This window comes from Gasterosteus aculeatus, chromosome 3, assembly GCF_964276395.1.
Source record: "Gasterosteus aculeatus chromosome 3, fGasAcu3.hap1.1, whole genome shotgun sequence".
NCBI classification, from domain to species: domain Eukaryota; kingdom Metazoa; phylum Chordata; class Actinopteri; order Perciformes; family Gasterosteidae; genus Gasterosteus; species Gasterosteus aculeatus.
In genome coordinates, this window is record NC_135690.1 from 18,408,175 (window position 1) to 18,435,035 (window position 26,861).

The 26,861-nt window shown below is 48.4% G+C and overlaps 1 protein-coding gene across 1 annotated transcript in view; it reads right to left on the reverse strand.

Moving 5' to 3' along the window:
- The window catches only part of kcnq3 (potassium voltage-gated channel, KQT-like subfamily, member 3), a 30,955-nt gene extending 5,640 nt beyond the window's left edge, over nt 1–25,315 (reverse strand). Inside the window, exons 1-10 of the mRNA XM_078099970.1 lie at nt 25,147–25,315; nt 24,354–24,776; nt 6,160–6,250; nt 5,675–5,801; nt 5,418–5,590; nt 5,024–5,197; nt 4,308–4,418; nt 3,794–3,889; nt 3,622–3,716; nt 2,990–3,016 (exon numbers count right to left, since the gene is read on the reverse strand). Coding sequence (XP_077956096.1) covers nt 2,990–3,016; nt 3,622–3,716; nt 3,794–3,889; nt 4,308–4,418; nt 5,024–5,197; nt 5,418–5,590; nt 5,675–5,801; nt 6,160–6,250; nt 24,354–24,664 — 1,205 coding nt within the window. The 5' untranslated portion in view covers nt 24,665–24,776; nt 25,147–25,315. The remainder of the gene's footprint in view (nt 1–2,989; nt 3,017–3,621; nt 3,717–3,793; nt 3,890–4,307; nt 4,419–5,023; nt 5,198–5,417; nt 5,591–5,674; nt 5,802–6,159; nt 6,251–24,353; nt 24,777–25,146) is intronic.
- Between the last annotated feature and the right edge of the window lie 1,546 nt (nt 25,316–26,861).

Here is a 26,861-nt window from a genome sequence, read left to right on the forward strand (position 1 = left end):
GGGGTAACCGGAGACGACAGCAGCCTGAACGGGGCCTCTGAAACGTGGAGCGTTCTCAGCGACTTTGCTCCCACAGCAGACACACAATATGAGCCTCTTTGTGGCCTCGGGGCAGAATAGCGACAGCAGATTACGGCGCTGAGAGCCTGCAGAATAGGAAGCTTTAAAGGAAGAGAGAATCTCTTTCTGGCTGCTTCTTCAGCATATAAAGAGAAAGAAAATTACAGGTGATTATCCCGTGGGTCTCTGTAGGCGAGGCAACACAACAGAAATACTGCTCCTCATCCCCCACCGCTCTGCCGCCCTGAACCCCCACGGACCAAGTGGTTTCCTTCACCTGAACAAACCCGCGGTGACACTACGAGACGGATCCACTTTCCATGTTACCATTTAACCGTTTTCACCAAGCCGTCTCTCGCACGGCCAAATTCTGGCATCAAATCTAACGATATTTTGGCGGGTTAAGGGCTTTAAGAAAAAAATCATATCTTCATGTGCTCAACAATTGACTTAATAAAAACGTCTGGTTCCATGTAAGTTACCGTTAGCTAGCTAACGCTCCCCCGCGCAGTGACACTTGCTTTCCTCTTGAGGGATTAAACAGTAAAAGATCCTGAATACTATTATTACTATATTATCATACTACATTATTGACTTATACTCCCATAATACATTTGGATTTATAGTATCAGGTACCTGGTGTATATTTTTTAACTGTTGTTGTCCTGCCAGGTTTTATTACTCCCATTTATTGATTTACCATTCAAGAGTTAGTTGGCTAACAGCTAACAGCTAACAGCTAACAGCTAACCAAACTAGATACATTGGCACCTTTCTATGAGCTGCCTATGAGTCTTTACAACCCTTTAAACCATTGGGTTTTATTTATATATTTAATGGCACTTTCCCGAGAGTTGTGCACTGTGAAGATCCACATCTGTGAGGGAAGGAGGGACGACTAAAACATCTGAGGCAGCGCAGGTCCTCACTCGGACGGTCAGAGCGCACAGTAGCGCTGGATAACTGCGATAAAGGTGTGATATGAAGCGCTCTCAGTCAGTAAGTGGCTTATCGACCTCTCGGCGGAGCTGCCAGCTATCTGGCCGTCGTCCACCTCTTCGCTCAGAACAACAAGATAATGTCAGGCTGCTAATTTCCCAGCCGCCGATCGTGTGAGCGAGTTACAACTGTGCCTCCCTCTCTGGAGTATCTACTCCACTGCATGTTACTATGGCCCAGGTATCCAGGGGACCCCCCCCCCCCCCGTCAGACTGTGTCTGTGGCGCTTTCAGCAGCAGTAACTGGATCCGGCGTGTTGGACATGGCGGCCGAGTGGAGGCAGGGAGGCGTCGGAGCAGAACGCTGCGGTGTAACAAGAATGTGATCAAATCAGTGCGACATGGACGAGGACAGAAAGAGAGACAGTGAAACGTCTTCGTGTAGATCCAGGGACGATTGCCTGCTTTCCTTATCGGGTGACTGCACACTGACTATCGTCGTGTTTTTATAACCTGTACTTCTTAAAAGGGCTTTCATATTCTCATATTTCCATTAAAAAAAACTGATACTTCGGTGTCAGATTCAGCAAAACATTTAGTCTTTTTGTGCCATGAAGAGACAACACACTGTGACAGGGTTATAGCTATGACTGGTACAACCTGTCAATCAGCGTGTAGCCCCGCCCTAAAGCGTCCCCTGTTTCATAAACTCATGTTTACAATGTGTACTGAGGGAATATATCATAGACTTCTATGGGAGCAGAGGAGTCGCCCCCTGCTGGTCACTACAGAGAAGTAGAGTCATTTCCTCATAGACGTCTATGGGAGCAGAGGAGTCGCCCCCTGCTGGTCACTGCAGAGAAGTAGAGTCATTTCCTCATAGACGTCTATGGGAGCAGAGGAGTCGCCCCCTGCTGGTCACTACACAGAAGTAGAGTCATTTCCTCATAGACGTCTATGGGAGCAGAGGAGTCGCCCCCTGCTGGTCACTACAGAGAAGTAGAGTCATTTCCTCATAGACGTCTATGGGAGCAGAGGAGTCGCCCCCTGCTGGTCACTACAGAGAAGTAGAGTCATTTCCTCATAGACGTCTATGGGAGCAGAGGAGTCGCCCCCTGCTGGTCACTACAGAGAAGTAGAGTCATTTCCTCATAGACGTCTATGGGAGCAGAGGAGTCGCCCCCTGCTGGTCACTACAGAGAAGTAGAGTCATTTCCTCATAGACGTCTATGGGAGCAGAGGAGTCGCCCCCTGCTGGTCACTACAGAGAAGTAGAGTCATTTCCTCATAGACGTCTATGGGAGCAGAGGAGTCGCCCCCTGCTGGTCACTACAGAGAAGTAGAGTCATTTCCTCATAGACGTCTATGGGAGCAGAGGAGTCGCCCCCTGCTGGTCACTACAAAGGATGCAGGTTTTACACCATGAAGCTTTGGATTCCTTCTTCACAACCAAAGGTTTCAACCAAGAAAACAGAGCTGTGTCCAAACGAGTCACAACATCTTTCTCAGAGACGTGTGTTGATTCCTGTAACAGACTCAAGCCATCAGTTCAGCAGCTAATGATGAAAAACATTCATTTTGCCAATCAAACCTCCTCAGTGAGATTTCCTGTGACAGGTTTTGACTGCAGAGACTCATTAAAGTCCCCCCCCCCCATGAAAAAAGAAAGTCATCAAACATAAAGACCACGTCTCAGGCGCTAATCACTGGATCCAAACTGTCCCCCATGAATGAAACATTCCCGCTAATAGTTTTCTATCAAACAATCTCTGCCTGAATGTCCTCAAAGTGGCTGATAGACTGTTAAAGAGCGGGGCGGGGGGGGGGGTCATATCACCATTTACATATTTACAACATTAGATCGCAGATTTATCTGACTTGAATCAATACAGGAAGCTATTATAAAGTGTGGGGGGTGGGGGGGTATTCTGGGAAACCTTCATTAGTGTGTAGTTAAAGCGCCTTTGGACAGATGAGGGGACGTCGCTCACCTCGCGATGGCCTCCAGGTGGTCCTTCCTTTGGACCGAGAGAGAAGGACACGAGGAAAGTTAACGAGTGAGGAAGAGCCGGAACATCTTCCTCCGAATTCAGAAAGTCACATACTAAAATATTCATATTGTTTATTTGTGTTTATTTAACCCCTTAAAGTACTATTTGTTTTGGCTCTTTGTCCAAAGCGACAACTTGCCATTCATTTGAAACCGACTCACCAAAAAGCGCTGATTCTACACCAGCGTGTTTAAAAGTAATACATGAAACTGCTCATTATTCATCCCTAATATCTCATAGGCAGAATATATAATATAACCACGAACATTGGTTGTTACTGCTAACGCTAACTAGCTCTCCTGACAAATTAAACACAGACTTGTTGTTGGTTTGTGGGCTTATTTACTTGTTCATCTGTTTACCAGGAACGTTGCTCATCAATCAACATTTTGGTTTCCTCCTGGATACAAATGAGCCCGACTGACTATTTGGGTTCGTGGCAGGCAGGTAAAACATGAACATGAACCATAAGCAGCGTGACAATAAAGATTTAAGACAATGGAAAACTGGTGTCATTCATGCCGATATATGAAACATACGATGAACAATAGATCTCACTGGGTGTTACTCACCTGAAGCAGGGCAAAGAGATGATGGTTTCATAAAATCTCCACGTGGCAATGAGGTCTTCCCTGATTGGATTGGTGGAATAATATCTCCAGGCAGACTTGATAGCGAAGGAACAACATGGCGGTTAAAGAGTTGAAGGTGAACCTTTGACTGACAGCGGACGTCGGGTCTCACCTGGATGAGCCCGGCGGCCGGATGCCGGCGCTTCTCAAAGTGCTTCTGCCTGTGCTGCTCCTGGACCTTCAGAGCCAAGCCGGAACCCAGGATGCCCTGCAGCCACACGGACACAGTCAGCATCACCGTGGACAGGGTGTGGACATGGGTCCACAGGTAGTCAAGGAGACAGGTCCACAATGAGACGCGACATGACAAATAATGCAAAGAGACTCACAAGACTCCAATTAGCTTCAAAGACCAAAATAACTAGAAAGACATGCAAAACAGCTCAAAGAAGAGATGATCCAAACCAGGAGGTCTAAGGATTCAAAATGTACGACAAAGAGACTTAAATAACTAAAAGGAGATGCAGAAGAGGCGCATAATCGGACCCAAAGAGACCCAAAATACACTCAAAAGGGAAAAAAAGGTGGAAAGGAACCACAAAGAGGTACAAATGAATCTTGAACACTGTGGTTGTGCTGTGCGGGGGGGGGGGGGGGGGGGGGGAGAACCAGGAGAGAACACCCACTGCAGGCAGAGCGAAGAAGGACACTCCGATCAGAGCGAAGGTGCCGGCGAGCAGCCTCCCGGCCCAGGTCTTTGGGGTCTTGTCCCCGTAGCCGATGGTGGTCAGCGTGATCTGCAGAACCAAAACCAAGAGACATGTTTGACGCCCTTTTCTCTGCACGGATACACAGCTGTTCTGGTGAGAAACGGTGACCTCCGTGACCTCTGTGACCTGTGTGCCCCCCTCTCGGAGTTTCAAAGGGTTTTGAAATGTTTGCCATGTTAACATTGGAGCATCTTGCCCAAGGACACTTCAGCGGTCCAGATGTCATGGAACCGGAACCTTGACCCCCCCCCTCCCTCATCCCCCTCCCTCGCCTAGTTGAAGGACGGTCGCCTTAGCGAGGCTGTGCTGAATTAAATTAACACTGCACAGCGCCCCCCCCCATGGAGCTGGAAGCTCCGCCAACACTGGAGTTAATAAGCACCTGGGTTTGAAGGTTCCCGACTGCACCTGAATGCAACGGAATAAAACTTTCCATCTTTTGGACTGCAGCCACTGAGCTGCAGCCAGATCCGCATTCAAAGCCCCCCCTGCCCTAAAGGGGGGGGGACAGACAGAGAGAAAATGTGATGTCTCCCCAAAACGATTAGAACTTCACGGATTATTGCCACTTAAAGTGATTTACACGTTTGTCTCATTCCTTCCAACGAGTCAGAAGGAGGCCATGTACGCACCAGCCCCCACCACAGCGCGTCGGCGTAGGTGTCGAAGTCCTGCGGTTTGGGCTGAGCGGTGGGGTTGTCAGGGTTGGACACGTCCATGGAGACATCGTCCTTCTCCACCAGGTAGACCAGGAAGGACGCCAGGATCAGGGACAGGAAGCCGATGTACCAGGCGGTGATCAGCTCCTGCAGGGACACCTTAAGCGTATTCAGGTGGACTAAACAGATCCGTCTTAGACCTCCACTTTATTCCGTCTGCTATTTCAGCACAAACATCACCGATTCATTAACCCCAGCGCTGTGATTAATATATATATTACATATTACGTATCACTGCAGTGCTCTCAGCGCCTTTTAAGGCTCCTCCTCCTGCGGCCCGTTAGGGCAGGCCCCGCCCCCTCCCCACCTTGCTGTGGGCGTAGATGGCGGACCCCAGCAGCTTCCAGGTCCCGCCCCTCCGGTCCATGCGCAGCATGCGCAGGATCTGCAGGAAGCGCAGGCTGCGCAGGGATGTGGCCAACACGTTGCCCTGGTTACGCACCGCCACCACCGGCACCGAGGCGATCAGCACGAAGATGTCTGAGGCGGGACAACGACACGCGGCGTTTACCCGGGGGTGCTCCTTGGGGGAGGAACCGATCCAACATTAGAGACTTGTTTTACCCAGAATGCACAGGGGTTTGCGGGCGAACTTGAGCCTCCCCCTCCAGCCTTTGTAGCGGCAGCAGCATCCCGCCGCCCAGACCCGCAGCCCGAACTCCGCCCCGAAGATGAAGATGGCGAAGGTTTCCTGGAGGGGAGGAGGGAGAAGTGAGGCGCTGCTTCTCGTTCAAGTTAGACTTCTTTCTTTGGGAAAACATTTCTTGTTGTATCTCAGAGTTGTATCAAATTTGTCGTAGAAATATTGAATTAAAACATTCGCTCCATGATTATTAATTGAAAATAAATATCAAATCAGTACAGAAATCAACTCTAAACTGAATAAAGACTCCAGCGTGAACATCGAGTGTAGATGACGGAGAGTCGGGTCAACACGATGCACTGCGTCTCATTGTCAGACAGGACGACACAGGAGGACATGAGAGGACATGAGAGGACATGAGAGGACAATGTTAAAGGTCAAAGATGAGAGCAGAAGCTCCTCCTACCAGGATGACGAGCCAATGAGCAGAAACCTTCTCGTGCTCCCTGAACGTCGTCAGAATGGCGAGAATCAAACATCCCAGAACGATCAGAAAGCTGCAGGGACACAGAGCAGCCAAGAGATGACTACATTAAATACATACATGTATATATACTGTATATATATGTATATGTATACATATATACTACACAAACAGGAGGCGCGTGCTGAAGCCGCCACTAGAGGAAGCTACATCTCTACAAGTCAACAAGAGCATTTTTGTGCAACATCTCATTGACAGAAATGAGATTAAAAGCCTCAACAATAAATGACACATTTCTGAATGAACATTCTAAGAAGATACTTTTTTTTATACGTTTCAAAGCAATGAGCTTTTTAGAAATGTCTCGAAGTAAGAGAATCATATTAAACTGTGTAATTCTGACCATGAATCTCAATGACGATCAACTCGTTCTGATCATTTGAAGACAGCAAACTAAATACTAAAAGCGTCGTTTTCATTTTTCCCTTTAAACTCAAACAAACTGAGCAAACTTCTGGACGAAGGAACCACAGACACAGAACCAGACATTTCATTTTGTGGACATTTTTTGCAGTTCCTCCGAGGGCCCCGTTGAAGGCCTCTGTGTAGACAAAGTAATGAAATAAATGTGTTATTTGCGGCGGTCTCAACGCTCTGTGTCTCTTTATTCTCTCCATCAATTCTTTAATATTAAATATGTAAATGTCGTCCTTTCAGGGCCCAATCTTGGACACACGGATACAAACGGCTACAAGGTCGGACCGTGACCCCCCCACAGCTGCGTGTTCTCACTGCAACGCGCCAACGTTCTCGTTAGGACCGTTAGGAGGAACGTTAGCTTCAGAACGTTATGGAGAGGAAACCAAAGGTGGAGCATTGATTGCTACGCCCTCCTCCACCCCCCCAAGCTGCCTCTGAATCACGCATCACACCGCCCCTCCCTCTGGGCGCCATCATCACCCGGAGGAAGCGGCGGTCGCGTGGCGGTCGGGTGGGCGTGGTTTGTTTGTGATCACATGGTGCGTTTCGCTGTTCTTTCTCCTGAACTCAATTGTCATAATTTTCCTCCTCAAAGTTCTCCAGAGGACGCAGGTCAATATTAACTTGATAGCGATCCGAAGGCCCGTCGAGTCCGCTGGGGGACATTTAACAGAGAGCTCGTCTGGTCACAAACATCTTTATTATTCAAACTTCCTGTTTCACAGCAGAGCTCCGATTCACTCCCAAAGTTTCAAAATCTTCAATCATCTAATAGATCTTTATTGGTTTAAATGCTCATTGAGCCGCGGGCAGCAGGGTGGGCGGAGGAGCAGCTCATGGCTGGTTACTCCTTGAATATATTACATTATACATACATGTGGGAGCGTTTGGTAATCAGTTCCACCCAAACCACCACCTTTCTCTTCTGTTTCCTGTTTTGAAAAGACCGTATTTATGTAACAAGTGCAGATCAAAATGAGACGTTTTAAAAGCGATGGTGCTTTTTACTGAGATGGAGGTGATGGAGAAATGTTTCCGCTCGGAGAATCAATCATGTTTTGTGTATTTCCACATCAACAGAGAAGGTGGAGGCCGGTCCAGTTGAAATGTTTGGGTAAGCTCACCTTCCCAGCCTCCCTCTCTCTCCATTAATCCACTTTATCTCCCTCTATATCGTCCCAGCGGAGGCTCAGCCCGGCCGGCCCCCCGGAGCTGATCCCCCCCCCCGAGGATCCCTAACAACCGATTTGCCGGCGAGATTCAATAAAGAAAGTGCAGACGATGCAATGACAGTTGATTAGCTCGGCGATGTGCAAACAGCGGCGGCCTGCGTGGTGCTGATGACACCGGGTCTCCAGGAGGAGTTTGGAAGACGACGCTCACGAAGTGATGAGATCGTTTTCCGCTCATGTGCACGATGTTCTTTTCTAAATACATTTAAAAGTTAAACTCTCCTCCGCACAGCAAACAATCAATCGCCGCAAGCAAATCTAGTCTGGTGAGCTTTGTGTCCCATTCAGTCAACGACTTCTGTCTCATTCACAGAAAAGACACACGACTCCATTCATTCCAGCCAATCAGCAGCCGGCCTTTCAGCTCGTGGACAAAGTGGAAAGTAACAGAGCGAGACAGTAAAACATGTTGGCTGATGAAAATCAAGCACATCAACTTCTTCTCCGCATGTGAGTCCACACGCCTGAAAACACCTCCTGCATATTTTAAACGTATCATATTCCTTATTATAAAAGCAACACTTCATCGACTTCCCGGATCCACACAGACACACACACGGATGTCCATCATCTTCTGTCTTTGTCATTTCAGCACTAAAAACCACCCGAGTCCAAACAAGGAAAACCAGTAGATCTGCACCACCAAAAGGCCTTCGGAGGAATGAGGAACGGCCCAAATATCCTCACTTTCCTCGCCTGTGGTCCTCACTACGTATCAAGTACCAGAACCCCCACACACACAGTCCCCTCCACCGCCCCAAGTGAAACGGGAACTTGTCCGTCCTCCTTAAGGAGACCTTCATGCGCTCTGACTGACACCTTGACGTCGGTTTAATAACAATAATTCATTTTGGACGGATTACAGCCGGTGAGCCGGTGAGCGACCCTGACGCGGCCCCCCTGACGCGGCCCCCCGACAGGAGGTCAGAATGATCTGCGCTGGCAGCGGTCCTGACAGGAGAGCATGCTGGGAGTGATGGATTCCTCCCACGGTACCTCAGCCCCCCCGCGGAGAGAGAGGGGTGAAGGATACGCAGTGATGATCTGGGGTTTGCTGATCATGCAAAACCTGCTGTTTGATCAGGAGTATCCCGACCCCCCATGCAGCGTGTGTGTGTGTGTGTGTGTGTGTGTGTGTGTGTGAGTGTGTGCGTGAGTGTGTGCGTGAGTGTGGGGGGGGGTTTGTGGGGGTTTTTCTTCCACAAATCAGCAGCATGACAGCTGACAGCCACCTTGAAGTCCTGCGTCAGAGCTGCAGAATCATCCCGACAACTTAGTCGATCAATGACTTTATGACTCTTTGCATATTGTCTTTGTCCTGCAGGATCAACATGTACAACATGTTTATATTTAACAACACAAGATCAATGGCGTATACGTAAATATGTTTTGTATTTACTGACTTTATAACTAACTAGTTACTGGTGACCATAAGTGACTAGTTACTAGTGACCATACGTTTATTTTGATGAGATTGGAACCATTTAACGAGGAGAAATTTGTACAACTAATGAGGAATATTTCATAAAATAAACCAACCATTGTACGAGGACGGAGGCAACAATAGAACTATAAGTACTTATACAAAGTAAATCACTAACACTCAACATGAAGATGTTCACAGGGTTTAATAACACGTACATTTTATTTTTACCGTCTGAGCGGTGACCGAACAGTACGAAGCAGTGAGTCGCCTTAATCCGATTCATCGGAGCCAATTAGGAGACATTTGTTAATTGAGGCAACGGAGCAAAAAAAAAAGAAAGAAGAAAGACACTGATAGAGAATCCACCTTCCCCCCGGAGGACTTCCCTCCCTCCCTCTCCTCACAGCGAGCCAATCGGAGTGAGTCGTGCGGCGAAGTCGCCCGCGGCCTCGCGGGAGCAAAGTCAGCGGTCGGAGGAGATCGATGGAGCTCCGGTTTAATCTCTCCGGTGTCTCGTTAGCGATTCTCTCAGGTTCTCTTTCCCTCGTCGCTTCAGAGGAGGGGAGGTAGTACTACTAGTGGGACTACTGCTAACAGTGTAGTACTAGTAGTACTAGTAAATCCTCCCAGAAGAATCAAGGTAGTTCATGAAGGAACCACAGAACTAATCAGCACTTAATGTATGCGTGTGACGAAGCAAAGGTCAAAGGTGGTGCACACAACCTGGATGACACAGAACACCACCCGGAGATGAGATGATGAAGCGCCTCATGGAAGCTGTGTAGATTGTGCGTTCGCCCCTGATGGACCTTCCAGGCCACACGGCCAGCGTCACAAAGCCACCCGGGTCCATCGCCGGCAGGCGTGACGCTGCCGCACTCGGCTGCCCTCGACTGTGAGGAGTTAAGGAGCAAATCTCAAATCCTAACTGCTAATTATCTTAGATTTCCTCAGCGTGTAATGAGGGTCATTCCAGAGGAAATGAGGTCCAGCGACGCCTCGCCAGCCGCTGATGAACAGAGACGAACGCGCTCCATCACAACGAGGACACGAAGCATCTGCAGGACAAACTGTCCACCCTCAGGGAAGTAGTCAAACTTTTGTCTCACTTGTTTTGGACGAGTGTCAAAAAGAAAAGACTTTCGGTTGAGAAGGGAGGAGGAGGACAGTTGGAGAGAGATAGAAAGGACGCGAGGCAAAGAAAGGACAGAAGAACGATGAGCGCCATGAAACAAGGAGGAGACGAGAGGAGGACTGAAGGGAAGAAGGAAAGGAATGTAAAGAACTGCTGAGAAAAGGAAAGGAAGCGTCGTACATTTTTGGGGATAAATATAAATCAGTGTATTTGTACATGAGAGGCCGATCAGATCAATACAGGCTGAAGGATCAGAGGTGGATCGTGGCGCCTAAAGGTGTTTCTGATCCAGTCCTCCCTCATCGATCAATACCCTCAGACGGCATCTTCATCAATCACCGGCTGTCACGCGGTGGCCTGGTTGGGACTCATTAACGGGTGGGGGGGGGCTCTACCGGGGTCATGAGAGCAGATTTATCGACCTCTGATTCACAAGCCATCAACTATCATCACCGTCGTGGTGACCGGCGAGCGGACGAGAGGTCGATCGGGGGTTTAATCCCCACACGTGAATGATGGCGGCGGGGGGGGGGGGGGGGGGCAGGCCGGCGGGACGGATGCGTGTTGACATCCTGCGGGTTCTGACGTGACATCACAGCTCACGCGGCGTGACAACGGCCTCGGCGGCAGCGTTCACTCAGCACATTAAAGTCCACGACGCCACTGAAATCTGTCCATTCGGCTCTTTGTGATTCGCTCCGAACGCTCCGACATCAAATGATTCCTGCAGACTTGTGAGTGCGCGTCATCGCTTTGAGCCTCGTTGGCAAAGTGCGCGAGCAGGAAACGAGCTCCAGCAGGGAGGCCGACCTCCACCCGACGCAGGAGCCGTAAACCCCGTCAGGAGGACACAAGTCCACAATACTCCCAGATGGATGATCAATAGTCTTTACACTTCATGATCAGTTATGAAGGACTTGGGGCAGTAAACCGCCGCGGTTTGGGTTTTGTTTGGTCACCTCAATTCAATTCATTTTGTTTTATTTTGTAGAGCCCAAAATGACAAATTAGCCTCAGAGGGCTTTACAGTCTGTGCACATGCGACGTCCTCTGTCCTGAAACCCTCCATCGGCACAGAGAAACTCCCCAAACAATGAAAAAACCCTCCAGAGGGAAAAAAGGGAAGAAACCTCAGTGAGAACGTCAGAGGAGGATCCGTCTCCTGATGGACAGACTACAATGATGCCATGAGGACAGAATGAACAACGTATAATACATGAGACTATATGACAGAGATGATTCAAGTGACTGTGAGTCGTCTCAACGTGGAGTGTAGGACCGGTGGGGGGGCAGGGGGGCTACTGGGTGAGGGTCCTGTGCTGGTTTCACCAGAGAACTTCCCTCCTTCTCTTTTGTTGGACACCTTCATCATGCAGAATAATCAAACCCCCCCCCTTATAGTCCACCAGCCTCGGATGACATGCATTGTGTGTCTCCATGGCAACAGCTGGTCATTCCTCTCTTCAATGGAGTATCCCTCGGTCTCCAGATCTCCATGGCGACAATCCCCCCCCCCCCATCCACCCGCTGGTCGTTCCTCGGCTGTGTGCGTGTTTCCATGGCGATGCTCGACTGGCAGCCGGCTGAGCAGCGTCCACGGCGCGCTGCGATTGGTCGGTCTCCGAGCGTTGTGGTGGAGCAGAATCCTCGCTGATGTCCGATCATGATCTGATCATCAGAGGAGCAGCGGGCGATTGATCAGGTGATCAGCTGCTGGGAAACAACACTGCCTTCAGAGAAAGACGTTGTTTTTAGAAGCACTTTTTTTTTTACTGTTGCCGGGCAACCGCAGATGAAAGCAGATGCAAGCGTAACACAACGTGTCTGTGTATTGCACAGTCTGCCGTGACTGTACAATTTGAATAATGAAAACCACTCATCTGAATTCTACTGTGGCTTTGAGAGGAAAACACGAGGCGTTCATGGTGCTCCTGGAAAAAAGGGTACCGGCTCAGCAACGTGAGTCTAACCGCTCCGTTCACTCATTCACTGATGAGAGGAAGGACACGCAGTGATTGACAGTCGCTAATAGACCATAAAGCAGCGCTGCGACAAATAGAATATCTATAAACACTTGTGTTCACACTTGCTGCTGGCTCTGCGAAGTGACCTTTGACCTGAGCGTTTCTCAGGAGGTTCAGATCTGCAGGAGCCTCAGAAACGAGTCTCAGGCTGCCAGGTTTCTGTTGCTGAATGTCTCACTTCATTTCGAGACGTTGTGAGTCTGTCCACTTGTCCTTCCTCGTGCTCTCACAGCTTCTCCTCCTGTCTCGGTCCTCAGCTTGAGTCCCGAAGGCGCCTGGAGCAGCATCTGCTTTCTCTGGGAGGCGATGATGACGTCATGAGGTCCCCGATGCTCCTCAGGATGAGACAAGGACACAGAGACAGGACCTCCTTCCACCGGGACGCTCTGGTCGGCCCTCGTGTTCAGAGCCCTTATAACAAACGTGGCCCCCGGCTGCCGACCAGAGGTACGAGTCGCTGTGCGGCGTGACGGACGGACCATGTGTGCTGTACTTTGCCTCCCTGAAGTACACGCAGTACCGCAGAAGTACATCACTTCATCATTTTCATTTCTCCATGTGCAGAAATATATTTCCTTGCAGAATATTGCTCCTATCGAGGGGGGATCCTCACACACAACCCGGCGGTGTGATGTAAGCGCCTGGCTGTCATGGGAAATAAACTGTTGCGGGCGGCAGAAGAAGCCTTTTCTCACAGTCTGGATGTGGAGTCATGAATCCGAGACGTCAGCCGAGGTCTCAGTCGGGTTTATTGGTGTGAGATCACACCCGGAATCCATCCGGCCAGAAGCTCCTTCTCCTTCTGCCGGGCCCACGCCACTACTGTGATGCACACGCACGACTTGTCAGCGAGTTAAAGCTGCTCAGAGGGGGGAGGAGGGTGGAGGTGGAGGGTGGAGGGAGGAGGGCGTCGATCAATCCTCGGCTCCATCGAGGGAAACGACAGCCGCGGCGCGGAGGACGATCCGTTGGTCGGGGAAAAGGTCGTTGATGAAGGATCTGAGCGCTCGATGTGTTACATCTTCGCCTTCGTGGTGATCAAACACTTGAAGCTCAGTAGAAAATGTCCTGGAATTAAAAGACATCATTATGAAACGATGAATGCAAAAGAATACAAAGTGCGTTTCCTGTCCTACTCAATGATTGGCTGCTGCTCTGTGACGAGAGTGAGGAGGCGGGGCTCTGTTCCCGTAGCGACGCTTCTCAGACACCTGATGAGAAGTTCACCTTCTAAACCTCGGCGAGACCGAAGAAGAGACTGCAGGCGTCTCCAAGCAAAGAAACCAACTAATGATGGTGACGTCTTCACGTCCCCGTGCTCTGGTCCCAACCAGCAGAACTCATGGTGACAGAGTCCTCAGAGATGTCCGTCCCAGCGAGACGGGGAGGTTCTTTATACGCTCGACAACAACAACAGGAGAGGAGATCAACCAGCTCGGAAAAAAAGGCTGCTGAACGTCTGAGAAGCAGCGGAGACAAAAGGAGGCGAAGACACATCGATGGAGCTGGAGCGAGCAGATAATACGTCTTATCCTGGGATTTAAATGAATGCAAAACACATCTTCTTTATTACAGAGAAACAAGCTGAAGCCACGAACATCCGGATTTATCTTCAGGGGCGCTGACGATCCGACCGGTGGACGGCACGTCATGTTCTCATAGACGTCTATGGGAGCAGAGGAGTCGCCCCCTGCTGGTCACTACAGAGAAGTAGAGTCATTTCCTCATAGACGTCTATGGGAGCAGAGGAGTCGCCCCCTGCTGGTCACTACAGAGAAGTAGAGTCATTTCCTCATAGACGTCTATGGGAGCAGAGGAGTCGCCCCCTGCTGGTCACTACAGAGAAGTAGAGTCATTTCCTCATAGACGTCTATGGGAGCAGAGGAGTCGCCCCCTGCTGGTCACTACAGAGAATGCAGATTTTACACGTGAAGCTGATATCTCTCTACTTCCTGTCCCGTTGGATCTCGATGAATTAGAGCGACTTGCTGCACGAGGCCGGCCTGCACAGACACGGCGCCAAAGAAGAAGAATTGACGACTCAGGCCGTCACTTCCACAGAGCTGAGATCGATCAGCTGATCGTTTGATTGATCGTCATGAATGAGTCGCTGTGCTGTGATTCTGCAGAGTAATTTATTTCTAAATATCATAAAACATCCAACGACGGCTACTCCTCTGCACTGGTCCCTTTGGCGTTTTAGTTTCCATGGCAACTGAAACAAGGCTGACAGAGAGCCCCCCTCCCCCGGCGAGGCGCCCCCCCTACACGCGGAGATAAACATGCTAATTCGTTTCTTTTATTCATCTGGAAGCTTTTATTCTCCTGAGGAAACTACAGCAAACAGAAGGATGTTTTTTGTGTAACTCAGCTTCTCCTCATTCTGTTTCTACAGAGAAACCCCAACTCCCAAAATACACACAAATATATTTAAGTATATACTGTACATTTTTACTCTTCTTTGTCGTATAATGTTTCATGTATTACCTTAATCTATCTGGATTTACCCGCACGGGGCTCAAAGAAGGAATCTGTCCTCAAATATGCCGCTTGGCTTTGATCACAGGTATCGAGTCCAGGAGTCTTCACAGCGGAGCGACATCTGAAACCCAGCCGACAAACTTTATTACTCCTTCCAACCTCGACCAAGGCCTCTGAGACAGGATGCACTCCTTCCTTTAACCTTTCACATTAAAAGCCCAAGACATAAACAAATAAAACAATCAACCAGGAAGGTCTGTCAGCGTTAAAGTATTCTGCTGTTATTCATTTATCTCTTTTTTCATTTCTGTAGCCACTAATAAACGGAAGCATCAGCAGCGTCACAGACGAGCTCGGTAGCCTCAGAACAACGACAGGAACACACCTGGAATTCCAGGTACGTCTCTGCCACCTGAAGAACATTGTTGGTTATTTCATAAAACCATCTCATCAAAAAAGTCCCTCTTCTTTATTCGTACTGATGAAAGTGACTAAAGGTTTTAGCAGCTAATTAAAGAATCATATTGTGGCCCATTAGACGGCGCGACGCCGTTAGCAGCTTAGCACTCGTTCACACACACAACAGCTCAATCTGCACCAAAAGACACACAAGTTGTCATCACGACAACAGAAGCTTTTTTACTGACTATTTTCTCATTTCATTCATTTTGAGGTTAGACAGACAGCTGTCAATCAGCGCGTAGCCCCGCCCTGAAGCCGGGATGCCTGCAGCTTTAAATACATGAAGCTTTGGTTTGGAACCTGAAATGAATTCAACACAATTGAGATTAGTGTTGAATATAAATATATCACTTTACTGTTTGTGTGACGTGTGACGCTATTACGGATTCTTTGTCTTGTTTTGTGAAGAATCGTTATTTCAGTGGCTACGAGACAGAAAACCAGCCTAGATCTGGTTTCTGTGCGTGTCCTGTTGTGTCCAGCAGGTAGACGTGAAGACAAGGAGACACCGTCCCTCACAGACCTGACTGAACTTCTCGTGGGGGGACCCCCGTATGGACCCCCCAGGAGACTCTCCCGTCTAGTCTGAGCCGGACAGAAATAGCAGCCGCAATGCATTCTGGGCCGCTGTTTAAAGCGGCGGAAAGTGTTGAGATCAGCACAGCTGTCTGGAGACGACCGGAAGCTGAGAACACGTCTGCTTCTTTGCAGTAAAGAAAGAGAACAAGAGGACATCTGCAGCTTAACCTTAGAGAGAACAAGTCAAATACCTGCTTCCTTCAAAGTATCAGTGGTACGCTCGTATTTTCAGCTGCATGCAGTAGAAGTACACGTTGTACTGTCATCTATAGTGACCCTTCAAAGACCTGGAGGACGTCTCCTGAGACCTACACAGGCTTTAAGGACGGCTCTGCGTCATCTCAGAGAAAAGAAGGTGTCTTTTAAGAAAACGAGGGGTCAGCAGACTTGGATCGTAGTCCAATAAGATGTCGGCTGATCGATCCGACGTCTGAAGCCTGCTGCTCATCTCCTCAGACTCGAGGCTCCAGGATACAACAAATCCGACAAATATTGGAAAAACACAATCTGCGTCAGAACCTGATTTTTGTTCATTACATTATCGCTGATGAAGATGAGGATAACCCCCCCCCCCCCCCCCGACCCGTCACACTGATCCTCCAGCTGAGAACCTGCTTCATGCACACCACATTTTGGCTGGCGAGTGTTTTTAGACAGGGTTGCTTAGCAACTGGGACTCTTTATTGTTACGTGTCCGTGTCATCGTGCTGTAGCAAATGCACACACACTCACGCACACGCACACACACACACCGACATGCTAAGTATAGGCGGCGGCTGATGGAGTCCACGTACTCGCGTTGTCACTCCAGCGTTTGCATCGTCAAGAGGAAGCGGCGAGGAGACGTTAGAGAAAAAACAACTAAACCGCAAAAAACAAGAGTGAGTGGAGACTGAAGGGAGAGCCCCCCCCCCCCCCCCTCCCTTCTGCATGCCCATCCAGAGGGGTTACCATGGCAACCGGTCGCATGGTTACCCTTGGTAACGGTGCATCTGGTCCAGATAACAGTAGGGAGTTAGAAGAGTTGAGGGGGGGTTCAAAGAGGTTTTTTATCTTTCGTTTCAGGTAGAAGCTCAGAGACCAAATATCAGCCTGGAAACACGGCGGGGCACACACACACACACACACACACACACACACGTGTATGTGAACACACGTGTAGTCCATGCACGTGACAAACTTTCTCCTCTCCTCAACCCAAATCCTATTATGACACTATTATGAGTTACTGGGCTTCATAGGACGCTCTGTGAGATACCTGACATTCCTGCTCCCGCGCTCAAACTCACTTTTCTATTTCACACATTGAACTTCACCGCAAACCGCAACATAAATTTGTTGTCATGCAACTTTCTTGTAAGTTTATTTTGAAAGGGACAATTTATGTTTAAGGCAGACTTCCTGTGCAGCAGGAGTCCTTAGTGTGTATATATATATATATATAGATGTATATATAAATAAAGGCAATAGTCGACCATGAATATGAACCCTCAGTCATCTCCATGGTCCAAGTGGCCTTGTGGTGTTTCGCTTTCTCTTCTTTCTCTTTCATACTTTGTTTGTCCTGAATGGGACACCTGTCAAACAGCGTGTTGAGCATTAACTGCTGCTGTAATGACGGGAACATTATAAACCCTGAAGCAGTTAAATGGGAGGACGTGAGGACAAGAAAATTGCTTAAACGAGCAGATAATATCTATATTTCCTCCATCATCTTCATGTGAAGCATTTTAACCGTGCCGTTGTTTGAGGATTCTGATGATTCTGGTGAAAAACAACTAAAAGGACTGAATTAAGGAAATGTCCCTTCAGGGAGGACGAGGGACCAGAGGAGGAGCTGGACGGACGAGTGAGGGCAGCTAACAAGCACAAGAGAGGTGAAGCCTGATCAATTATTCACAAGGCTGCAGAATGTCAGCCGGCTCTGCACATGCTAACACACACACACACACACACACACACAACCACACACACACACACACAGCGATGTGGTGGCGCCGGTGATGTCATGCTCTTATGCATCAGACCACTGAGAGAAGATGTGAGTCTTCTGGTAGATGTGCAGAGGAATGTGTGGGTGCAGAGGCATGAAACATAAAAAGACACGCAGTAGGTCTGCAGAGGGCAGGATCAATACGGCGTGGAGGGGTGGTAGAGGGGGGGGGCTTCTACAGAACACCAGCTACCAAAACCAACAGGAAGCTACAGGACCTGGTCTTTAGTGGACAATAAAATATATATGTACCACGTATATTCCACCAGAGGCCTTGGGCTCGGGTGTGTGTGTGTTGGGGGGGGTTCTTCCTCTGTGCCATCTGTTCTGCAGATTCCATTATGCCACGAGGAAGAAGACACGTGCACCAGCCAGAAGCCCAAATGCTTTCCAGATCCAATTATCTCTTAAAGGCTACAGAGCGAGAGGAGTCCTCTTCAGCTCCCCCTCTTCCCCCTTCTCCTCCCGAGCTCCTCGTGCATCATGTGGGAGACGCCAGCAAACACCAACAGGAGACGGAGCAGGAGGAGGGAGAGGTGGAAGAGGAAGAGTCCCTGCTCCACCTGCTCCCATCGATCCCAGTGTGTGTGTGTGTGTGTGTGTGTGTTGATCAAATCAACCCTCCAGTAACAATCTGATTGTCAGAGAAGTTCTACTAGAATACTGTAGTCCAGTAGAGTCACGCAGTCATCCACAGGCATGCATTACTGTGTTGTTGTGTTGTTGTTGTTGTGCAAATATTACATCAGACCACCAGTCTCAAGAATAGCTGGGTTTGGGTTAGGTTTAGTTGGGCCAGGTTGGGTTAGTTGGGTTAGGTTTGGTTAGGCCAGATTGGGTTATTCTGGTTAGGTTTGGTTGGGCCAGGCTGGGTTAGTTGGGTTAGGTTTGGCTAGGCCAGGTTGGGTTAGTTGGGTTAGGTTTAGTTGGGCCAGGCTGGGTTAGTTGGGGTAGGTTTGGCTAGGCCAGGCTGGGTTAGTTGGGGTAGGTTTGGCTAGGCCAGGTTGGGTTAGTTGGGTTAGGTTTGGCTAGGCCAGGTTGGGTTAGTTGGGTAGAATAGGTTGAGCCTCCAACTCAAAGCCCTGAAGCTTTAGTCCGGTTAAACCAATAAGACAGAGTAGAACAGCCATTGTCAGGATCTGCTGCAGCCCTTTCAAAACCTTTGGAATTGGAGAAAATATAATTTGCCACGTCAGCCGATGTGCCCCCCCCCCCCCCCTCACCATGTCCTCTCCCGCCCTTCAAACGCCACCCGTGGGGCCGGCGTCTTTGCCAGTGATTTGGCCTTAGTATGTGTTAAACGCCGGAGGATAAACCCTCCGCTGGCTCAGCTCATTCAGCTGGCCCCGCCCCCGACCCCGCCCACCTCTCTGACCGCTTGTCAACCTCTACAGAGAGGAAGAGGATCTCATAGTAATAAATGCAGCCGACCTGGCGATCAGGCGAGGCCTCATAGGGCCTTCAGGAAGCTTCGGACGCCTCGCTCCATTATGGGGGGGTTAATGGTTCCTGGTTCCAAATAAAGCATGAATTAATGATGGGAGCGTAGTTTCACTGGAGCTAAGTGCTCTGTTGGCTACGGGGGGGGGGGGGTCTGCTAACGGGTGAAACAGAGCAAAGTGTCTTTGACTCAAATATTCAATGTACTCAGAGAGATCGGATCGTAACAGGCGAGCACTACGTTAGTGGTTTAGTACCAGTCACTTGATCGGGTTCCAGCATAATAAACAAATAAGACGAAATCAGGAGAAGGCCAAAACAATAAACAAAACTCCCCCACAAACTACAGAATAAAACAAAGAAACAAAATCAACAAAGGGAACATATTAACGTCTCTGATAGCAACCTGTCAATTACATTAAGGCCCGCCCTAAAGCGTCCCCTGCTTTATGGTCTGTTTGACTCCAAATGGACCATAATCTACTAAATGGACATCATGCTGTATTGAAGAGGACTTGAAACTAGAGACTGAGACCATAAACTCATGTTTACAATGTTTACAGAGGGAATAAATCAAGAGAGAAGTAGAGTCATTTCCTCATAGACGTCTATGGGAGCAGAGGAGTCGCCCCCTGCTGGTCACTACAGAGAAGTAGAGTCATTTCCTCATAGACGTCTATGGGAGCGGAGGAGTCGCCCCCTGCTGGTCACTACAGATGATGCACAGTTAAATGCAGGTTGTCCTGGTGACGAGTGTACATGAACCGTCCGTAACCGAAGGGTTTCATTCCAACATTTCAGACTGGCAAGCTTCTGGAGATGATTCGATGACTCCACTCTGCAGGATTAACTGTCCACCAACACGCAGCAGATCCATGACCTGCTGGTCCAAGTCCACTGAGACTCACTATCAATTAGGCGGCTGGGGAGGGGGGGTAATTGTCTCTGGCTTGTTTAATTCAACACCGCTGACCAAATGTGTACAGTAGATTAATTACACCATTGAGACGACTGGTCGTCAGGGCGATCGTACCAGACGTCCAATACGGTTTATGGAAACAGGAAGTGTGAAGTGTCCACGCGGGACGCATGAGGACGCTCATTAACACCGTGCATCATCGTTTATGTTGGTGAATTATTATTGAGGGATGAATTATTCTTTATTGTTATTCAACGTAAAAACGCAGTTTCATTGTATTTATCTTAACACTGGTTAGTAATTATTATTATATTATTATTATTATTATGCTGAACCTCAATGTGCCCTCAAGTGCAAACTGGTTTCTACACAAACGCTTGTTTTTACCGCCGTCGTGCAGGAAGTAGAAGGACTGCTGACACACACACAACCACAACCACACACACACACACACACACACACACACACACACACGCACACACACACAACCACAACCACACACACACACACACACACACACACACATATACAGACAGACAGACACACACACACAGGATGAGGTTTGGTGTTCAGCACTAGAAGTGAAGAAAGGGATTGTGGGACTGAAGGGGGGGGGGGGGGGGGGGGTTCCAGATCTCCTTTCTCGTAAGATCATCCTCCTCAGAGTCCGACTGCTCCACCTGCTCCCATCGATCCCAGTCTGGGAGCATGTGTGTGTGTGTGTGTGTGTGTGTGTGTGTGTGGATCAAATCAACCCTCCAGTAACAATGTGATTGTCAGAGAAGTTCTACTAAGTGTTGTAGTCCAGATCCACAGGCATGCAGCACTGTGTTGTCGTTGTTGTCGCCATGTTGCTAAATATTACATCGGAACGCAACAAGGAGACAATTCTACAAATCTTACGATTTTGGAGACATTTAATAACCAGTTAAAAGTTCAAATGATGAGCCCCCCCCCCCCCACACACACACACTCAGACCATAACTACAAAACCAGAAGCAATGTGATCACTTATTAACAATCCTGCCCCCCGCAGAAGGACAGACGTGGACTCCGCTGGTCCTCATATCACAGAGAGGAACTACGTTTGAGGTCACCTTCCTTCACTGCACGTTTATAAACATCTACCCAATCGAAAAAAGTAACTCAAAAATATTATAATGTAGATAAACATCAGGCTCCGTTCGAAAAGATTGTATAATAATAACAGTAACTATATGTGTCTCTATAAAAGCATAAAGATTCAACAACGCACCTTAAAATAAGTAAAAGATTCAAAAAGTCACTTTATGATTTTGCAAATATTAAAAACATGTGTTTTAATGGAAATTCAGGTTACGGTCCCTATAGAAGGTCCAAGGGGACGTCCTGGTTCTGCCAGTCCACAAACATATTCACTTTAATAAGACAAAAACAGTGAGGACATTTCTGTCGGAGGAGGTGGAACCGACTCCTGACGCCCCAAACAAATCGCCCACCACGCAGTTTTCATCATAACGGCTGACTGCGGTCCAATCAGGAGAGAGGATCAGATAACGGAAACGTTTCATCTCCTTATTCTCTGAAGCTCCAGAGAGGAACCGGGAAGCATCAAAAGACTGGAACTCAGACACAGAAAGTCATAAACAAACCTCCGTAAACTCGTGTCTCATATTCAGAAACCACTTTATTACTTTTAGACAAACCCTCCGAGGGCACAAGTCAAGTATTAAATATGTAATAAAGAAACAAAGGTGAATATCCGGGAAACTCCTAACGTATCACTAGTCCCATCTTCATAAACAGTATGAGGGGAGTCCCACAGCGCTCCTCCAGCCAGCATTCAGATGCTGGAGAGGTGTCTCCAAAACGTCTAAAACTGCCAAAACATCTCCAACATCTGAGAGTCTCTTTGCCTAAACATGAAATCAGCTTCCTTCACATTAAAAGTGCAAAGAGTAAAACAGGGGGAAGCTTTTACTTTGAAAACCAAATCAAAACAAGATGAGGTTCTTTGACTTCACTGTAAACAGATACAGAAGCTTCTCTTTTTGAGTAGATGTTGTCTTTAACCAGCCACAGTATTGTAGTGAATCACTTTCCAAGCAGACCTCTATCCAACCATCCATCCAACCATCCAACCATCTATCTCTCAATCAATCCATCCATCTGTTCCTCAATCGATCAGATGGCGGGAGTGAGGAAACGTGTTAAAGATCTTGAGAGCTCACATCTGGAGTCCTAAACATCTGGAGGAACACGGTTATTCGTTAACCTTTGAGACGCATCCCAGGTGCACCGCGGCTGGACCTCTGCTGCGCGCAGACCAAGTCTGGAGGGACGGATGTGACATTTAGGAGCGACATTAATCTCCATCATGCCGGCTCAGACGCTAATTCGCTGGTTTGAGGTAATTATGCGCTCTGAGGTTTCAGCTATGGAGGTAAAAATAGATTCAGAGTGAGATGGGAACTCTTCTGTTCCAGTTGGGCAGCGAGCAGAAGGGTCTTTAATTTGGTTCTGCTGAGAGGGAAAAGAAGGAAACTCTGAGCAGTAATATATGTATTGTAAGCAGCATTTTATTATCTATACTATATATTAGTATTATATTATATTATTCAGTTCAAAGCTACAGAATTAACTTGAGAAAAAGCAAAAAAGAAACGTTTACCCTTAAAACTCTCTTAATTGAGAAATATTTTCTTTACTTTTTGATAATAGATTTATCGCTTGCGGGGAAAAAAGACTTTGAAAAGGGTTTTAACGGAGGAAAAAAGTAAATTATTACCATTTTAGGTCGAACCAGTGAATAAGTTTACGAACAATCTAATGAACAAATGTTGATAAATGATTGTGTTAAACAGTTCAGCAATAGCGTCAATATATAAATTAAATATGTCGTGTCCATAGTGACGTTTTGATGAGAAATCCCAGCATCAATGAGGAATAATTAGAGTATTTTGCTGAATATTATGTGATATTGTTAATGACGTCTGGTCAGAGTGTCTCTGTCCGTGGTGCTGAAAGCTTCCAACCTAATGAAACACGTTGTTCCACCACATCGTGTTCATGTTCATATCAAAGCTTCATCTCAAGATGATAACGTTATGCTTCCTCTGGTTTAAAGGCCAGTTTAACCCCTTCAGACCCAGAACACCAAACATGTATGTTTATATCAGTGGGCACGAAAGGACGAGGTCAAGGTTCACCTGCTGACGAGTAACATCTCTCTCTCTATCAGCGCTGTTGTTATGGTAACCGGCGTGATGCAGTACATGAGTTCTGTAACGGGAGCTTTGATACTCGTACAAACTGAGGTTCTGTCACACACACACACACACACACACACACACACACACACACACACACACACACACACACGCCACCGTATAATCAGGTTTAACTTCAACCTCGTCCACTAAAGTGTTGTATAAATAAATGTATTTATTTTACCTGAATTCAAAATATTATGTGATAGTTATTAATATTAAGTGATAATAAACTTTAACCCTGAACTCAATCAGTGTCTTCAGGGTCTCAGACATCGTGTAGACATTGTGTCTGGTTGTACATTAGTTCACTTTTAAAGCCTAAAACCTTGAGGAAAATAAAGTGATCCAAAGTCTGCCGGTAGATATTAAACAGAAAAAAGAAAAATACCCAGAGGGAACAAAGGTCAAAGTTCAGGTAGAATCTGACGTGGATCACAGACAACACAAATACAACGTTGGAGACAAATGTCATTTACAGCAGAAGATGAGCTCGATATCTCTGGGAAAATGTTTCAAACATAAATGACAGAATCAGCTGTATAAAAACCACTGGATGAAGAGACCCGTGAATCAGAGCTGGAGTCAAACTGGGACCCAGACTGGGACCAACCTTCTCCCCTCGGCCCCTATGAGCCTTCTGACCCCCATCTGCCCTGAGCTGGAGCTCCAGAACTAGCGGGACCCCCCTCCAGCAGCTGTGGAGGTGTGCCCACATGGAGCAATGGACGGACGCCCCAGCTGATGTGGTACTCACACGAAGGCGTGGTAGAGCAGCGCCCATCCCCTCGGCCTCTCCAGCGCGTCGTACAGCAGGTTCTGGATGCGCCTCCTGCGGTTGTTGTTCCTCTTGGCCGGTCCGGTGTAGTTCAGCGGGGTCTTGGCCAGCAGCCCGATGCCGATGCCCTGCGAGCCCCGCTTGAAGTCCTCCCGGCCCGGGGCCGCCAGCAGCAGGGCGCCGTCCCGGTCCGCGCCCCCGGTGCCTTGGTCCAGGTCCCCGGGCGGAGCGCCGCACGTCTGCTTCTGCTCCTCCGAGCCGCTAGCGACGGTCCTGGAGCGGAGCCCCATGGTCAGTGCTGGATGCCCCGTGTGAGCAGCATGCCATGACACCCCCTCGTCTCAGCCGCGGGCCACTGAAGGACGTGGTCTCCGGCGCGAAGGGAGCTGCTCAGCGGTCTGACTGGAAGAGGAGGAGAGGAAGGATGGGGGGGGGGGGGGGGGGGGTTAGGCTCACTATCGGGATGTTCAGGTGAACAGAGCAGAAACACGAAGAACCGTTTTATTATTATTATCACACATCAATATAATTCGTATCATCACAGAGAATATTATATAGATTCAGTATCAATAAAAACATTTAAATCATCCAAAAGACACGCGCGGCGATTCCCTACTTGCCAAACAACGCGCACGCACGCACACGCACGCGCGCACGGGGGGAGAGACAAAGACCTGGCACACAAACACGCCGCGTAGAGACACACACGGGAGGGGAAATAAAGAGGCAAGCAGCTCCCATCCGAGCCGAGCCGAGCCGAGCCGAGCCCTACCGGCAGAGGTTCCCCCGCATGGCTCGTGCCTCCGGGGCTTCCAGCCTCCATCCACCTGCAGAGGAAGAGGCGCTGAAGAGGAGGAAGAGGAGGAGGGTGGAGACGGAGGATGGAGAACAGAGATGCTGCGTGAAGGAGGTCGATACTGAAACTGAAGCGGAGGAGAAGCAGGAGAGAGAGGGAGAGATGGGGCTTCAGGGGGAGGGGGGGGGGGGGGGGGGGAGTGAGAGAGAGGGAGAGATGGGGCTTCAGGGGGAGGGGGGGGGGGGGGGGCAGAGTGAGAGAGACGACATATTGATGTAATATTTTTCATATTTACCATCTGTAGAATCTCAGTCGAACACACAGCGAGCCCCGAGGAACAAGTACTGTGATTCAGGTATTAGAATATAAGTACATCACGTCCTCTTTGATCTCCTAAAATACTTCATGACCAAATACTTACATCTTCTTCCTTCTGCAGTTTTTACAACTTCGTGGTACTTTTACTGTACTTGAGTATTTCAAACGTTGCAGTTCTACAGCCGTAAAAACAAAAGCAGTAAAAAGAAGCTCCTCCTCCAGATGCTGCTTGTGTTGTTGAATTACAATAAATTATATTTATAACAACATAACTTTATGAAAAGGAACATTTATACAAAATTAATACTTTTTACTCAAATTAATGTTTTGCTGTTTTGACCATTTTGTTGTGCAGGACTTTAATGGTATTTTTACACTTTTATTTACTAAAAACATATACTACAAGTATCTTTAATAGATATGACTCAAACGGGTAGTATTACATTAAGGGAGTATCTCTACACCTGTGCTGTGACCGGCTGGTTGGTTGAGCAGGAAACAGCTTCACAGATTTCTGCTCTCGTCGAGAAAAAGAGATTCAGTTTCAATCAGAAGACCGCGAGCAGGAAAAAGCATCGCTGACATCAGCAGATCCGTCTGTAGACCGGCGGCGCTCCGGTTACACAACGTCTCCGACGCACTCAGCACTTTCCCTTTAGATGAAATCCAAATAAATATGACCTGTATCATGTTTATGGCTCAGATAGAAGTCACATGGTAGCATCCGTTAGCTCCATTTTTGTCCAAATCTCTTGAGCGTGTGATCTTTAACCAACTCTCCTCCTATCTCTACGTAACAACCTCCTGGACCCTCACCAGTCAGGCTTCAAGGCTCCACAGAGACTGCTCTCCTTGCTGTCTCAGAGCAGCTCCACACTGCTAGAGCTCCTCTCTCTCCTCTGTCCTCGTCCTTCTGGACCTCTCTGCTGCATTTGACACGGTCAACCACCAGATCCTTGTCTCCTCCCTTCAGGAACTTGGTGTCTCAGGCTCTGCTCTCTCCCTTCTCTCGTCCTACCTGGACGGACGCACCTACCGGGTAACCTGGCGAGGATCTGTGTCGGAACCTTGTCCTCTTACTACTGGAGTTCCTCAGGGTTCCGTCCTGGGTCCCCTCCTCTTCTCGCTCTACACCAACTCTCTCTGCGCTGTCATTCGCTCGCATGGCTTCTCCTACCACAGCTATGCCGATGACACCCAACTAATTCTCTCCTTCCCTCCCTCGGATCTCTGCCTGTCTGACTGACGTCTCTCAGTGGATCCGCCCACCATCTGAAAATCAACCCCGACAAGACTGAACTACTTCTCTTTCTGGGAAAAGACTCTCCTACACAGGATGTTAACGCCCACTTTGACCGCAGGAACCTCGGCGT